This window comes from Rhinoraja longicauda, chromosome 1, assembly GCF_053455715.1.
Source record: "Rhinoraja longicauda isolate Sanriku21f chromosome 1, sRhiLon1.1, whole genome shotgun sequence".
Classification (NCBI taxonomy): domain Eukaryota; kingdom Metazoa; phylum Chordata; class Chondrichthyes; order Rajiformes; family Arhynchobatidae; genus Rhinoraja; species Rhinoraja longicauda.
In genome coordinates, this window is record NC_135953.1 from 96,678,629 (window position 1) to 96,696,764 (window position 18,136).

Sequence of the window (18,136 nt, forward strand, 5' to 3'; positions counted from 1 at the left end):
CACACAAGAGTGCCAACTCCAGTTGTAAATATTCCTCGAGGTTTCATCAAAACCTCTTGTCTCTCAACGACCCAACCAGACTGTCATTGGTCAGCTAGCGTATAATACCAGTATCCTGAATACTTATAGCCAATAGAAAGTGAACACATTTCATGAGGTCAATGGAATTGAGGTGTGGAAACAGATTGCAATTGGTAACTGGTATCCTTAAACCTCCACCCTCAACTCCATGGTCCCAGACAGTTCTTTCAGGTTAGACAGAGGTTCATGTGTACCTCCTCTAACCTCGTCTACTGCATCCAATGTTCCCGATGTGGGCTCCTGTTCATCGGCGAGACCAAACGTTGACTCAGTGACCGTTTCGCTGAACACCTACGGTTAGTCCGCCTTGGCCGACAGGATCTTCCGGTTGCCAACCATTTGAACTCCCCTTTCCATTCCCATACTGATCTTACTGATCGCACTGACCTGGTCCTCCTCCACTGTCAGAATGAAGTCACACGCAAACTGGAGGAATAGCACCTCATATTTTGCTTGGGTAGCTTACAACCCAGCGGTATGAATATTGAATTCTCTAATTTTAAGTAAATTCATCTCATACTCCCCTCCCCCCTCCCTCGCCATTCCAAATTTTCCACATTGTTTTTCTTGAGATCATACCTTCCCTACCCAACAATGGACCTGCCAGGCAAAGCCCTGCCTGAGGTTATTTGTGGTTGGCCCTGATTGTTCATGGTCTTTGCCCGCCTCTAGCTCTTCACCTCCTCCCCGACCCCCCTACCCCCTACTTTCATTCTGAAGACAGGTCCCGACCCTAAATGTCACACATCCAGTAGAATGTGACCTTTCGGATCGGGACCCTTCTTCAGACTGATTGTACACCCTCCAACTCTGCTGAATTACTGCAGCACTTTGTGTTTTGCTCAAGATTCCAGCATCTGCAGTTCCTTGCGTCTCCCTGTCTGGCTGCCTAATCAGTTAGATTATGAACTAGGTTAGTTAATTCCAGGGACTCAGACATATTCAGTGGTAAATTCACATTTATTTTGTCCTCTCGTTAACCCCTATTCACAAAAAGTTAACCCCTATTCACAAAATCCTCAGATACACAGAGCACTTCATCAAATATTTACCTCAGTGGCAGTTGTGGATTTGAGTTGTACTTGGAACAAGCTGGCAAGGCCTCTTTTGATATTCTGAAGCACCACTGGCTCATTTGAAAATGAGTAAAAGGTCTTCACCTGGAGAATGAGAAAATTAAGAAGCAGAAACAATGAAGAACCATCCAACAAAAGACCATTTATATGGTAATAACATCTAACATTGTTTCACCCAAGATGGTGCCTACCTAGTTGACGTCAAGCTACGGCAAGCTACCGACAACTGGCGACCCAATCATCGCGACTAAGGACGTCCACCTACAACCGTGCCTACGACAACCTACGACCATGCAGGCAACAATCTACAACAACTGAAGTCAACCTACGTCTACCCGCGACCGTGTCGGCGACAACTGAAGACAATTCACATCATTTTGGCCTCCGGTTTTGACGCCGGTACCTGTCATCGGTTGACGTAGGTAGTCGCCAATGGAATTCACCAAAGTCAGCACCGGCAACAACCTACGTCACCTGGCGACAACCTACGACAGCACCTACGTCAGGAGACGTGAAGCTACGATCATTGGCGCCAAACTAACAGTCGCCGAAATTTTTTAAACATCTCAAAATCCAGCGACGACCAGAAAAACGCTAAAAACTCTTTGGCGACTACTCACACCCATACAGGAGACACCCCGGCGACCGTGTGGCGATAGCCTAGACGCCTGTAGTCGCCTAAAAAATCACCTAAGTAGGACAGGCCCTTATCTATGGATGGCTCGATTTTAATCGTGTATAGTCTGTCCGCTGACAAAAAAACAGAACAAAAGCTTTTCACTGTACCTCGGTACATGTAACAATGAACTAAACTAAACTGAAGTTAACAAAACAAAAATTGACACAAAGCCAACATAAGGACATATTCTGACAGGTGATCTTAAACTTGATTTTAAAAGGTTTTAAACAAGGAAAAAAAAAAGATAATTCGAGAACTTCAGGCCAGGCAGTTAAAAACCATGACTGCTGTTGGTGGGGTGTAAAAACTGAGGCTGCTCAAAAGGTTATGTTTGGAAAACAGGAGAAATCTTAGTATTTTTGGCTGGAGAAGATGTTAAAAAAGAAGAGAATTACACAATGATTTGAAAATAGCAAAAAGTATTTTTAAACCGGTGCTCTGGACTGAAAGTTTAGGTCGTCAAGCAAAGCGTGTGATGGGTGAACAGGTTAATGCAAGTTAGGCAAAGTACCAGAGAAGTTTGGATCACATCATTTTATGAATGAGGGATGTTTGCCAAAACTCTGATGGAATAAAGGCATGAATCCTGGCCTCTGGCTTGTAAAGGATTCAAAAAGTTAAGAACATCCTAGATGCAGCAATTCTATCCTGACCAGCCACCGGGAAGAATGGGGTGTAGCTTGTCCCAATTAATCTCTATTGGAATTAAGGTAGGAGTTTGCTAGAGGACCACTCGTAAAGAGAATAGTTAAACCACAGATCCATTTTCTTTTACAATTAGTGCTACAGGTCGAAGTATATTCTAATAGAAGTATATAACATTATGAGAGGCATAGATAGGGTAGACAGTCAGGGCGTGTCCCAGGATGGAAAAAAATCAATTACTAGAGGGCATAGCTTTAAGGTGAGAGAGGGCAAAGTTTAAACAAGATGTGCGGGACAAGTTTTGTTACACAGAGGGTACTGAGTGCCAGGAATGTGCTATGCTGCCAGGAGTACTGGTTGAGGCTGATAAGATAGTGGCATTTAAGAAACTTTTGGATAGGCACATGGATATGGAGGTAATGGGGGGATATGGATTATGTGCAGGCAGAGAAGATTTGGTCTAGGCATCATGTTCAGCACAGATATTGTGGGGTGAAGGGCCTGTTTCTATGCTGTATTGTTCTACGTTCAATGTCTATGTGAAGCATTGGGGTAGCATAGTGATTGATGCAGGTAGTAGAGCATCTGCCACACAGCTCCAACAATCTGGGTCCAATCCTAACCTCTGATACTGTTCACGTGGACTTTGCATATTCTCTCTGTGACTGTATGCATTTCCTCTAAATGCTCTGGTTTCCTTGCATCCCAAGGACATCATAGGTTAACTGGCCACAATACATTGTCCCTAGTATAGTAGTATCTGTGGGAGATTGACAGGATTGTGGGGAGAATAGGTCCCAGTGAAAATATGTGAGAGAATAGGATCGTTCAGTGAGCTAGTGGAATTGTAAAAGGGTTGAATGACCTCCTTTTATGTTGTATGGCAATATGGCAGAAGGACATATGTCTTTTGAACTTCCATGTTAGTTATCTGATATTTGCATGCTCTGGGAGCCAAGACTTGGACTTTTAACCAATAATTCAGCTGAACTTTGCTCAGGGTGCAATTAACATCTTATCGTGCATTGCAAAACTGTGCTAGAGTACACCCTACAGGTGCTGAGATAGCAACCCAGCACAGCAACGAAGTTTGTAAAACTCAGTCTTTCATTTACAACACAGTCGGAGCTCTGCAACACAGAAACAGGCCCTTCAGCCCAAATCGTCCATGCTGACCAAGTTGCCTGATTGAGCTAGCCCTACTTGCCTGCGCCTGGCCAATTGGCCCAATCATCCTAAAAGTTATTGCAGAATCATTTACAATTCCGAACATAGAACTGTACAACACAGGAATGGGCCAGCCCACAAGGTTTGTGCTGAACATGATGTCAAGTTAAATTGATCTCATCTGCCTCTACATGATCCATATCCCTTTATTCCCTGCACTTCCATGTGTCCATCTAAAAGCATCTTAAACGCCACTATCGTATCTGCCTCCACCACCACCCCTGGCAGTGCATTCCGGGCCCCCACCACTCTTGTGTACCAAAACGTAGCCTGCACATTGTCATTAAACTTTCCCCCTCTCACCTTGTAGCCATGCCCTCTCGTCTTGGACATTTCCACCCTGGGAAAACCCTATATATGCTAGAAGGATATTATTACATAGAGACACAAAAAATTAAAAGTGGAAAAGGTAACACAGGCCCTAGAATTTGCTCTGCACAAGTGATACTGTACCTGCCAAGTCCCCTGGGATCATGTTGCCAGGTAAAAGGTAATGACACTGGACTTAGCATCAGCATCAAGCAGTTATACCTTGTTGTGGTTGATGCAATAAGTCAAGGTGAATTTGGAGTCTTCATTTGTCCGGGGACTGGAGTGTGAGTCCTTGGATGTTGTATGCCGTGGTTGGTCAGACCCACTCGTGTGCCTCTCCATGTGATTAATGCAACGGCAAACTGAACATTTTATGCCAGTGTTAATCAGGTTTCCAACTCTGGTTGGTCATATTCCTGATGGTTTTAGCAGGGGAATAATGAATAATTAACTACCCCAGCATTCAGAGGCCTTAATCCTTGGTTGGAAAGCACGTTAAAATCAAATCAGAGCAACTGGAGAATTTAATTCCAACTGGGCGACCTCACTGGAGCAGCTGGGAGAGCTGCTGCCTCACTGGAGCAGCTGGTAGAGCCACTGCCCCACTGGAGAGGCTGGTAGAGCTGCGGCCTCTGGAGCAGCTGGTAGAGCTGCTGCCTCACTGGAGAGGCTGGTAGAGCCGCTGCCACTGGAGAGGCTGGTAGAGCCGCTGCCCCACTGGAGAGGCTGGTAGAGCCACTGCCCCACTGGAGAGGCTGGTAGAGCCACTGCCTCACTGGAGAGGCTGGTAGAGCCACTGCCCCACTGGTGCAGCTGGTAGAGCCACTGCCCCACTGGAGAGGCTGGTAGAGCCACTGCCCCACTGGAGCAGCTGGTAGAGCCACTGCCCCACTGGAGAGGCTGGTAGAGCCGCTGCCACTGGAGAGGCTGGTAGAGCCACTGCCCCACTGGTGCAGCTGGTAGAGCCACTGCCCCACTGGAGAGGCTGGTAGAGCCACTGCCCCACTGGAGCAGCTGGTAGAGCCACTGCCCCACTGGAGAGGCTGGTAGAGCCGCTGCCACTGGAGAGGCTGGTAGAGCTGCTGCCTCACGAGCAGCTGGTAGAGCCGCTGCCTTACTGGAGAGGCTGGTAGAGCTGCGGCCTCACAGCACCAGAGAACCGGGTTCCATCCTGACCTTGGATGCTGACTGCGTGCAGTTTGCACATTCTCTCTGTGACTGTGTGGGTTTTCTCCGGGTACTCCGGTATTCCTCCCATTTCCCAAAGACTTGAGGGTTTGTAGGTTAAATGTCCTCTGTAAATTGGCCCTGGTGTGTAGGAAGTGGATGAGTAACTGGGATAACAGAGAACTAGTCTACTCTTCGAACCAGTGCTCTTGCACTCGTGTACTGCGCCGCTGAGTACGCCGCCCCAGCATGGTGCCGCAGCGCTCATACTAGCAAGCTAGACGCCACCCTCAACGACACCATGCGGATCATCACTGGCTGCCTACGCCCTACTCTGACGGATCTCCTGCCGGTGCTCGCAGGTATCGCACCCACCAAGCTTCGCAGAGAGTTCTTCACTCATAGGCTGGTGTGCAAGGCCCCATCGGATGCCAAACATCCTTTGCACCACCTCGCCCAGGATTCACAGCAACTGGGACCTCAACGCCTGTCATCTCGTCACCCTTTCTCCCGTCATGCAGCGACCCTCTGTGGCTCCGGTTTCAACATACTAGGAGCATGGAGAACCAGCTGGGAACAGACTTTGCGACCTCCTCAATTCACTGTCGCACCGAACACCACAGCCCCACCCGGCTCAGACATGCCCCGCAAAGAGTGGGTCGCCCTGAACCGGCTCCGCACAGGGGTCGGCCGGTTCAACGCCAATATGCATCGTTGGGGGCTGCGTTCATCAGCAGCCTGCGTGTGTGGAGCAGACCAGCAAACAGCGCAGCACGTCATTTTCGACTGCGCTGTCCTCCGTTCCCCTGGTGGAGGGGTAGACCTCACGGCCCTCGACAACAGCACATTGCACTGGCTACAGCGCCTGGAGGGCGTTACATAATTTCTGCTGCCTCAAACGCAAGAAGAAGAAGCGGGTGATCAATGGTCAGCATGGACTCGGTGGGCTGAATGGCCTGCTTCCATGCTGTATCTTTCAAACAATCAATTTATTAAATAAAGCTGGAATAAAAAGTAAAAATTAATAATGCTGACTGTGAAACTGCGAGATTACCAGAAAAAAACCTGCTTACTGAATCCTTCAGGGAAGAAAATGTGTCATCCCGACCCACCCAGGACCATAGGTGACTCCACATACATTCATGTAGTTGACACTTAACTGTCTCTTCAGTTCAGTAGCAACCAGGGACAATAAATGTGCATATTATCAGCCAATGCCACCCTCCAAAGAGTAATTCGGCACAGAAACAAGCCGACAGCCCATCTTGCTGCACCGACCAAGATATCTACACATCCCACCTCACTGCATTTGGCGCATGTGACTCTTAAACCTTTCCTCTCCATGTACCTTTCCAAATGTCTTTTAAATATAGCTATAGTACCTGCCTTAACTACTTCCTCTGGCAGCTCGTTCCATATGCACCCCCCACCCTCTGTGTAAAAAAGTTGCCCCTCAGGTTCCTATTAAATCTTTCCCCTCTCACCTTAAACCTATGTTCTCAGGTTCTTGATTTCCCTACTCTGGGGAAAAAGACTCTGTCACATCTTGCACATCGGCATTAAACTTCACTCACCATTCTTCAGCTCATTTGCCCAATTGATCAAGATCCCGCTATTATTTTTGATAACCATCTTTGCTATTTACGATATCACCCACTTTAGTGTCATTTGCAAACTAACTAATCATGCCTTCTCCATTCTCAATCAGAATAAATAAAAAATATGTCCCGTGGCCCCACCACACCAGCGGTCATCTGACATATTAATCAGGTCAAAACTCCTCTTCCCATGCCAGCAGAGAAGTGAACAAAATCCTCACTACCTGATTTTTCCGGTCCAATGGCCCTTTCTACATCTTCACTGTTAATATTGGACCAGTCTCACCCCGGTCACTCTCCCTTCTCCCCTCTCCATCAGGCAAGAGGTGCAGAAGTGTGAAAACGCACACCTCCAGATTCAGGGACAGTCTCTTCCCAGTTGTTATCAGGGAACTGAACTGTCCTCTCACCAACTAGGGTGTGGTCCTGACCTCCTATCTACCTCATTGGAGACCTTCAAACTATCTTTAATCAGACTTTATCTTGCCCTAAACATTTTTCCCTTTATCCTGTATCTGTGCACTGTAGAAGGCTTGCTTGTAATCATCTTTAGCCTTTTCACTAACTGGATAGCACACAATAAAAAGTTTTTCACTGTACCTCTGTACACATGACAATAATAAACTAAACTGAAAATTAAACTTATGTAACTGATGTGAAAGTTTACTTGAGAGTTTAGAGATACAATGCGGAAACAACCCCTTCAGCCCACCGAATCCGTGCCAGCCAACAATCACACAGTACATTAACACTATGCTACACACCAGGGAAATTTCACAATTTTTACTGAAGCAAATTAACCTACAAAAGTCTCTTTGGAGACGTACATCACCTGTAGTCAGAATCGAACCCGGGTCCCTGACGCTGTAAGGCAGCAACTCTACCGCTGTGCCCGAGTGCCGCCCCCCACATTTGTACATTATACAAAAAAGCTTGTTTTTTAACTAATCGGAACAGTGCACAGTAGTAATCTTTCTACACCAGTAAACCCAGGGCAATCATGAAGATTTAGCATCAGTAAATACTGAAAAACTGGGGCTGATGTAGAAAATAACCTTTAACACCAATAATTGTATAGCTCCTCCTTCACTGGTCATTGAAGGTAATTCCTAGAGTGAACTTTGAATACGTGTCTGCCAAATTCCTGCAAACAAGCAGCTTTTCTCTGCTTATTGAGCTCATGTGTCACAGTCTCATTGGTTTATTCCAAAACGAGACATTACTGGATCAACTCCCTGATCAGATTGGTGATGTAATGACCAGGAGATCAAGGTACTACTGGTTACCAAACAACAGTCAACTGCTGACAGACTTCTTTTGAAACTGGTGGAAAAATTGATTCAACATATGCACTAGATCATGGCATAGGAGAGGAAACAGATCCGATCCTCTGCTGCCCCTTTGCCCAGACAAGCAGCCTGCTCCCTCTCCTGTGGCACGAGCCAATTAACCCTTCTCTCCATCAGTGGTTCGGATGTCTACTCTCCTTTGGAAACCATTATATGTCGTCATCACTCCAGATGACCTAACAGTCTGAAGAAGGGTCTTGACCACAAATGTTATCTGTCCATTTCCCTCCACAGATGCTGACTTCCTTTAGCAGTTCATTTTTCTGCTCAAGTTCCAGCATCTGCAGTTTCTTGAATCTCCATCATGATGTTCATCCTGTTACTGATTAAACTCTCCCTTTTTCATTCTAAATCAGATACCGTGGTATGTTCTCTTGTGGTATGTAGATGTTTTCTATATTCCTAAGAATAGCATAAAATTCCTTAACCACATTGTTTTTTTTTCATCCTGCATAATTCTGCAAGCTTTCCCTGGCTCCTTCTTAGATCCTGATTTAGCAATCCCAATACCTGCTCTACATTTAGTTCTCTCACCATACTAAATTCAAAGCTTTTAACAATGATTCAGCACTTGGAATAAAATTTAAAGGAAAAAGGCACAATTCAACACCCCAATTAATTCCCACAGAATAGTTCAGAACAAAAAGACAGCAGAGGGGCATTGCAGGTAATGATAGGTTTGATTCTGACCTGTCTGTGTGGAGTTTGCAATTCTCCCTATGACTATGTCGGTGCTTTGGTTTCTTCCTCCCTCCCTTTAATGGGCACGTGTGAAAGAGTAGTTTGAAGGGAGGTAAGGAAAGGAATGGGATTTATAGTGGAAAGAATGCAGAGAAGATTTACGAGGATGTTGGCAGGATTCAAGGACCTGAGCTATAAGGAGAGAATGAGCATGCTAAGACTTTATTCCTTGGAGCGCCGGAGGCTGAGGGGTGATTTTATAAAGATGTACAAAATCAAAAGTGGCAAAGATAGGGCGAATATACAGTGTCTTACCCACAGTGGGGGATTTAAGAACCAGGGGACATAGGTTTAAGGTGAGTGGGGAAAGATTTAATGGGAACCCGAGAGGCAACCTTTTCACACAAAGGGTGGTAGGTAGAAAGGAACTGCAGTTGCTGGTTTATACCAAAGGTAGATGCAAAGTGCTGGAGTAACTCAGCAGGTCAGGTAACATCTCTGGAGCAAAAAAGATCCAGAGATGCCTGCCCTGCAGAGTTACTCCAGCACTTTGTGTCTATTAAGGGTGGTGGGTATATGGAACGAGCTGCTGGAGGAGGTAGTTGAGGCAGGTACTATCATGACATTTAAAAAACATGTGGACAAATACATGGATAGGATAGGTTTAGAGGGATGTGGGCCAAACGCTGGCAGGTGGGACTAGTGCAGATGGGGCATGTTGGTCGGCATGGTCAAGTTGGGCCGAAGGGCCTGTTTCCACACTATGACTATGAGACGGGAAATATTTAATAGGAACCTAAGGGGAACCTAAGTTTTTGAGTAAAAAGGCTGGTGGGTGTATGGAACATGGTCCCAGAGGAAATAGTTGAAGCAGGTACTGTAACATTCAAAAGGCACTTAGACAGGTACATAGATGGGAGAGGTTTTGAAGGATAAAAGTCCCCTCAGATCCCCTCTAAAAATCTCTTGCCTCTGCATTCTACAATGTTCATCCCCCTCAATTTTATATACATCAATCTCGTTCCCTCTTAACCACCTCTGCTCCAGCGAACAAAGAACTACCTTCTCCAGTCTCTCTCAAAGAGTACACCTGCCACCCTGAAATAAGTGCTCTCAATGCAGAAAATTAGGTTTGATTAATAAAAATGGCCATAAGGTTGCGTCATAAAAATTACAGATTGGCAAGAAGCCTGAAATAGAGTCACAAAGCCCAACTTGTCCATTTCGACCAAGATGCCCCATCTAAGCTAGTTCCATTTGCCTGCATTTGGCCTATATCCCTCCAAACATTTCCTCTCCATGTACCTGTCCAAGTGTGTTTTAAATGTTGTTATTGTACCTGCCTCAGCTACCTTCTCTGGTAGCTCATTCCATATAGCCACCCCCATATACCCCCCCCCCCCCCAACTGTGGGGAAATTGTTACCCCCAGGTTCCTATTAAATATTTCCCTTCTCACTTGAACCTTTGTCCTCTAGTTCTTGATTCTTGGAGAAAATAATTTGCATTCACCCTTATTTATTCCCCTTGTGATTCTATACACCTCTATAAGATCATCCTCAGCCTCCTGTGCTCCAGGGAATAACATCCTAGCCTGTCCAACCTCTCCCTATAGCTCAGGTCCTCGAGTCCTGGCAATATCCTTGTAAATCTTCTCTGCACTCTTTTCAGCTTAAAGACATCCTTCATATAGCAGAGTGACCAAAACTTAACACGATATTCCAAATGCAGCATCACCAATGTCTTGTACACTGTAACATAACGTCCCAACCTCTATACAATATCCTGACTGATGAAGGCCAATGCACTAGAAGCACTTTATCTACCCCTGACGCCACTTTAAGGGAACTGTGTACCTGAACTTTTAGATCCTTCTGTTCTCTGGCACTCCCCAAGTCCCTATAATGTTGTGAAGGTCCTGGTTGAGTGATAAAAATAAAAGTTGGCAAGAGACCCGAAATACTAAATTGATCTTAGTATAATGAAATAAAGTAAGTAATGTATGTAAAGCCTTGCTAATTCAGACCCCAATGTGGACAATTAGATTGTCGCCTACACTTGCAGAGCCTTCTGCCTGAGTATTCTATCAGCTCAGGAGGATTGCAGAAGAATGTGATAGTGATGGTACCTTCCCATTGATCCAGTGGATGAGGACTGGATTCTTCAAGGTTGCCAGATTCCGTTTTCCCAGGATTCCTTCTCCGTTGGTGTCTTTAAAGATGTTTTTGTCATCTGTTCGTTCACTCACATTTTCAAGTTTGACATCAGTTATCTGGGAAAGGAGGCTTCAAATCAATGAAATGCAAAAGGACAAAGGGAATAAAAACACGTCAGTCCCTGCAGTAGCTCCAACAATCTAATACCGGTCCACCACCGATTTCCCAGCAACTGGTGGTCCAGCACCTCCTTTAATCCAGACAAAATTATGAGCGCGCACTTGAAATCCCCCCAGAAGTCCCCCCAAAGGTGTGGCACCTAGGCTGGGTGAGGTGGCTGATTTCGACCTCATCGGGACTTCTGCGGCCAATGGACGGTTTGAATTTGCTCCCTGCGGCTGGGGCTCTGGAACTCCGGCCCAGCCGCAGCCGGCAGATCTGTTATCATAGCCGACTTTGCAGCTGGCATCTTGGTATCTTGGCCCCTGGACCATTCTAGTACAGTTGGACTCCTCTTGGAGGCCCTGACTTCTGTTGATCCAAAACGGATAATCCAGAAAGGCTCTGGATCCAAAGGTGCTGGAAAATTGGTGGTGGGCCTGTATTAATATAGATATTGGTTTGTTATTGCCATGTGTGCCGAGATACTGTGGAATGCTTTGTTTTGCGTGCCTTTCGGGCAAGTCCTACGATGCATGGGACATCAAGCAGTGCAAAAGAGAAAATAAACAAAGTGCAGAATATAGTGTGTTACAGCTGCAAAGAAAGTGCAGATTAAAAAAGTGCAAGGGCCGCAATGAGGTAGATTGGAATTTACCACACAGCTGGTCCACTGTCTTCAAAGTTGATACACCCGCACGCATCATAAGAAACAAAAGGCAATTATCTCTTCAAAACAGAGCAATGAAAATCCAAATTTAAATAATACATGTAATCTTTGTGTTCCTACAAATGCAAGCGTTGATGGAGATAGGCCCTTTGTAAAGGAACTCGGGTTTGCCTTGAAGGGGAAACATGTTAGGACAGTGAGGAAAGAGCAGCAAGTGCAACAGAATTGGTAGAACTGCCACTATGTAGACAATATAGAACCTTGATTCCCGACCCTTTCCGGGAAGTGAATTGTGTCCTATTTTATGAAGGCAGAATCAAAGTATTTGTTTGATGCTCTGACATTTATCGGTTCCCAATTATAAATTCTCCCATGTCTGATTGTGACAGACCTACATTGGACCTTTTCACTTACAATGAAAAAGAGTAATAAGGGCATTTGAAGCCAATAAATCCTTGGGGCCTAATAATGCACGTCCCAGAGGGTTAAAGAAGTAAACAGTTGATGCATTGATAGTCATCTTCAGAATGGAATGGTTCCTGCAGATTGGAAAGTGGAAAATGGTGCCCCCGCTATTTAAAAATGGAAGAGAACTACAAACCTATGGAGGATGTTGGTGTCATTAGCAAGAAGGCATTCATTGTCTGTTCCTGAGGGCCCATGAACTGAATGATTGACTGAGCCAATTGTAGGGCAGTTATGATTTAAACATATTGATGTGGATCTTAATCATGTCACAAATCTCAAGAACATTAACAAACCCAATTTGGATGTGTCATGGCCGCCATTATGATAAGAACTTTCGAGTTCCAAGTTCATTTGTACAACTGGAATTGAGTTCCCTTTTGAACTTATGTCTCCAGTTCATTGTTCTCGGACTGTGGATTAATGCACTAAAATGCAAGGGAAACTTAAGGGTCAATCTAACATAAATCGAAGCTATGTCAAACTTAGAACTATGGTCAAATTAACAAATAAAGGGTATTTTCCCTCAGTTACATAAATTGGCGTCACCAGATCATCTGGTGAAGAAAATAAGAGTACATCAGCGTAGGTGAGTGAAAGATGATGCCCTGGAAAATGTCTGTTAATGGAATATTTCCATTATTCATGATAGGGGTAAATTGTTCCAAGAAGTAGTTAGAAAGGGAAAGTGAAAGGTGTTCAGATTTCAATATTCGTTGCTCTCTCTCTCACAGCTGCCACCTCTCCGATCCACAGCCAATTTTAAAAATTGGCAAGTTGGACTGAATGGACTATTTCAGATCACTTTAATTAAAATAGTTACCAGCAAATGAAACATACCGCTATTCGAATAAGTTGGTCATCTTCATTGCTTGAGTTTCTCCACAACAAGTTAACATGGACGTTGGACTCAATTTTAAATCCGGCACTTTCTTCAACAGACGTTTCTCCTTTGTCTAACTGGAGTTGCACGGTGTAACTGTATTCGTACGTCGTCTCTGCGCTAAACCTTGGTCCACCTCGCCACGCTGATTAAAATAGAAACATAAATAAATTATATTAGATGACGGGATTCTTCACAGCAGTGAAAGGCCAGTGGAAGCAGATTCAATGCTAAGGGCAGCGGCATTGCATTTGATCATTAATGACTTGCTGATTCCAGCATCTACAAGGCCACCAGCATAATCACAGAGGAGTCTCACCCTGGTCATTCCCTCTTCTCCCCCCTCTCATCAGGCAAGAGTTACAGAAGTGTGAAAATGCACACCTCCAGATTCAGGGACAGTTTCTTCCCAGCCGTTATCAGGCAACTGAAACACTCTACAACTAGTCCTGAGCTACTATCTCGCTTATTGGAGACCCTCAGACTATTTTTAATCAGACTTTATCTTGCACTAAACATTATTCCCTTTATCATGTATATGTACACGTTGTTTGTAATCATGTGTTGTCATTCCGCTGACTGGTTAGCACGCAACAAAAGCTTTTCACTGTACCTTGGTACACATGACAATAAAGTAAACTAGTCTACAGTTTCTTTGAATCTCCTATCTGATTCAGATCTCCTATTTGCTCCACATCAGCTCCAGATTACCAACACTGAATTTGGAATTCTGTTCCTTATTTTCAAACTCCTTGCCCGTATCCCTCATGAACTCTGCAGATTACTCCACCCCCTCAGCCCTGTGAGGCTATTGTGATGTTGCCTTCTTGCACATCTTGTGCTCTTACCCTCTTGTTCCACCATTGGTAGCCTGGTTCCTAACTGCTAGAATTTGCTTCTTTAAAATATTTGGATCACTTTATCTCTGCTTAAGTCCCTACCTCTTTGGCCAAGCTTTTGATCCACTGGTCCATTTCCCATACCCAAACCTAGTAAATTTACATATATATGTGTTAAAGGTGCCATATAAATGTGAATTTCTCTATATTTGAGGTCACCTCCAGTAACTCTTGCACAAATTCCATTGCAGAATCCATGCCTGAGAGCCACATTGATCACATTATAGTACATTGCACATAGGGAAGATGTTTGATTTCCTGGATAGGCACTCCACTATAAAATCTCACGAGCACTCTACTTACTGGTGACTGTACAAATCTGTTGTTTCATGTGGAGCACCATGCCTGTGATACTGTGAAATACCTATTCATTCAAATAAAACTGATTACATTTAAAGCTAAAGTCTTCAGAGTGAACAATTGCCCCAATCAGTCGCTTATCAAAATGTCATGTTGTCACATGCCATAAAAACTAGATGCAAAGTTCAAACTCTTATACAAGATTAAAATCTTGGGGTGAAATTTAACAGCACAGACTCAAAGTTACATGTACAAATCCACGTTTCAATGGACAAACTGAAGTCCTTACTCTTCTGATTGGGGATGTTTTACTACTTTAATTGTCTGCATCAAATCAAAACTACTTTGAACTGAAAAAAAAAATCAAGATCAATCAGTGAACCACAGATTTATACAGACCAAATGACCTATTTGTTTGCATTAAATAATTTTTCCAGCCCATGACTAAAATAAAACTAAAATTAATGTTCTGATCAAAGTCGTAAGTTTTGATGTTGATTTACAAAAATGATAGAACGTGGGTCAACGTTACTTCAGTCCCACTGTCTACCATGAAGCCACAATCACTACCATCCACAACAAATAAAACGATGAGAGAATGATGAGAGTCCAGCAACATTTGTGGAGGCAAGAGGTGTATCATGACAGTTTGGTAAAAAATCCTGGATCAGGATACAGAGGGACGAGGAAGAGTCACCAGTATGTAGCAGCACAAGGGAGAGGGGTGGGACAAATACTGGTCGGTGATTGATGGAACCAGATATGGAGAGGCTAAGGAGCAGAAGGACCAGGTGAGTAGGAGTGGGAATGGGAAAACTGAACTGAAAGAAGGAAGAAAACTAATTGGACAGATGAGTGGTACAATAACAACATTTAAAATACATTCGGACAGGTACGTGGACAAATAGCTTAGACAGGCATCTTGGTCAGCATGGACGAATTGAGCTGAAGGGCCTGTTTCTGTGCTGTTTGACTCTATGACTATGAGTGCTTGTGAGAAATAGCACTGGGGGCAAGGGCAATGTGATATTGGAAAATGCAATGTTCATACCATTGGGCTATAAACTACCACATGTACACGTTGTGGGTTTGTAATCTCAGCCTTGATGACTGTATTGAGAGGTCAAGGGTTGAGTGTGTTTAAATGACATACTACTGACAATGGAACAATTAAATACTTGCTGCAACTTAATGGGCAATAAATAGAACAACGCACAGATAATACATAATAATCAAAAATACACTAAAATAATAACCGTATTAACATGTAGTCATAATAATGCAAAAACCGAAATCTGTAGTGCAGCCAAAGACACAGTCTGAAGGAGATCACAGTTGCTGATGTTAGTTTTGTATAGTATTCAAGAGCCTGGCGGTTGCAGGGATTAAGCAGTTCTTGAAGCTGATGGGGTGAGGGTGGAAATTAGATGGTTAGAGCAACACTGGCTGGAAGCCAACCATGTTTGGTAGAGGGAGAATAGAGGAGAATGGCAAATAGTCCCAACACCACACCTAAAGTGGTTGCATTGGCATCAGCATTAGTATATGTCTAATATGTGTTTTACAATGCACGTGTTCATAGGAAAGGACATGACCAGTACATTGTCAATACACCACAACTGGCCCCTCCACTGAGGTCGCTCCATAAGCTGTTCATTCCTAAATTCATTGCCTTCTGTGTAGACGGCACGGTAGCGCAGCGGTAGAGTTGCTGCTTTACAGCGAATGCAGCGCCGGAGACTCAGGTTCGATCCTGACTACGGGTGCTGTACTGTAAGGAGTTTGTACGTTCTCCCCGTGACCTGCGTGGGTTTTCTCCGAGATCTTCGGTTTCCTCCCACACTCCAAAGACGTACAGGTATGTAGGTTAATTGGCTTGGTAAATGTAAAAAAAATTGTCCCTAGTGGGTGTAGGATAGTGTTAATGTGCGGGGATCGCTGGGCGGCACGGACTTGGAGGGCCGAAAAGGCCTGTTTCCGGCTGTATATATATGATATGATATGATATGATAGACACTACGGAGATTGTTAACAAATTTGTCATTTATTTTCAAGAATCTTTTCCATTTAAGTCATTGAACTATCTCTTAACCAGAACCATCCCAACCTAACATACTTCAACCTTTTCTGCAGATCAGTCTTATGTTATGTTTTAAATTAGTGACACTCATAGTAACATATTCGAAAACCTGAATAACCTAAATGACATATAAATAATGTGCCCAGTTTTTAACACTGCAATCTGATGTTAATTACAATTTGACAGCAGTGTTCACTTTGCCTTTGACTACAATTGATTCTAGTCTTAATTTAGAAGGAATAAAAATTAAAAACATAATAAAGACAATTTATCCCACGTAGAACTTTCACAGATATTATGTTAAAAAAAATAGCATAGAACATAGAAAACCAAAAAGTACACAAAAAGGAACAGGCACTAAGCCCACAACGTCTATGCTGAACAGGATGCCAAATTAAACTAATCTCATCTGTCTGCATATCATCCAAACCCCTCCCTTCCCTGTGCCTATCTAAAAGCCTCTTAAATGCCACTATTATATCTGCCTCCACCACCACCCCAGGCAGTGCATTCCAGGCACTCACCACCCTCTGCGTAAAAAAAAACGCCCCACATATCTCCTTTAAACTTTGCCCCCCTCACCATAAAAAGCTATGCCCTCTAATATTTGACATTTCCACCCTGAGGTGGAAATCCAATCTATGCCTCTGATAATTTTATATATTTCTATCAGATCTTAATTTACAGTCTAAAACTGTCCATTTAGCCCAACTTGTTCCTTCTGACATGGACCCCCCCCCCCGCCTTCAAACCCCCACAATTACCATATTGTTTGATTTTCTCTCCTCTACCGTGTGTTTATCCAACTTTCCCTTAAATACATCTCGGGCGTTTGCCTCAACCATGTGAGCATGAGTCCACATTCCTAACTATCTCTAGACAAAGCCGTCCCTGAAATTCCCTTGTCGATTCATTGACCATTTCTGGTTCAAAGCCAATTACTTTTAGTTATTCCAAACTACTGATGGACACAGAATGAGCAAATTGTTTAACAGAGCCAAAAAATCGCTTCATTTAAATCAATAAATTATTATTTGAGCAAATTGCCCCTTTGACCATTACTGAATACACTACTACATTCAGTATGAGTGCTGAGGAAATGAACAGAGCCTCGTTATCGGCGTGGCAGGCACGTACTTACTTTTTGCAGAGGTTGAAGAGGAAGAGACAATTAGGGTCAACAGCACCCAAAGTATTGACATCTTTTGACACACCATATCCTAGTCAACAGGAATAAGTAGAATTTTCAACTTTAAATAACCACAAATATATAAAAAGGAGAGAAGGCGAGGTGGGTCCGACAGACAGGGTTGCCAGATGTAAAGTGTGTAAAGACAGGTTTAACATTTATCTAGATCGAAGGGAGGTCAGATTCCACACTCCACACAGTGCTTCTGAATGCCTGAGTTAAATATTAAACAGCCGTGATTTACAATAATCCTGTCAGAGGAATCAGCTGAGACCAAAAAAGGACCAATCGCAGATAAAAGGAACATGATGCCTCACAATCACTCCAGAAGAGCCTTTTATTCTCAAATCAATTCAGTCTACAGTATTATTTTGTCTAGTTTTAAATAATGAGGAAATTAACTAATGGGAAGACTGAACATTATTGACCTCAATTCCCATCACAAATTCTAGCTTCTCACAATTCCTCACCATGAAACCTTTGTAAATTAGCAAGTTTATAAACAGGCTCAAATACATATG

At 43.8% G+C, this 18,136-nt stretch overlaps 1 protein-coding gene across 1 annotated transcript in view; it reads right to left on the reverse strand.

The window, feature by feature from the left end:
• mttp (microsomal triglyceride transfer protein) overlaps positions 1-17,729 on the reverse strand; it is a 40,504-nt gene extending 22,775 nt beyond the window's left edge. Inside the window, exons 1-4 of the mRNA XM_078411464.1 lie at positions 17,568-17,729; positions 13,105-13,292; positions 10,943-11,086; positions 1,134-1,241 (exon numbers count right to left, since the gene is read on the reverse strand). Of these exons, the coding sequence (XP_078267590.1) occupies positions 1,134-1,241; positions 10,943-11,086; positions 13,105-13,292; positions 17,568-17,643 (516 nt within the window). The 5' untranslated portion in view covers positions 17,644-17,729. The remainder of the gene's footprint in view (positions 1-1,133; positions 1,242-10,942; positions 11,087-13,104; positions 13,293-17,567) is intronic.
• Positions 17,730-18,136: the final 407 nt, after the last annotated feature.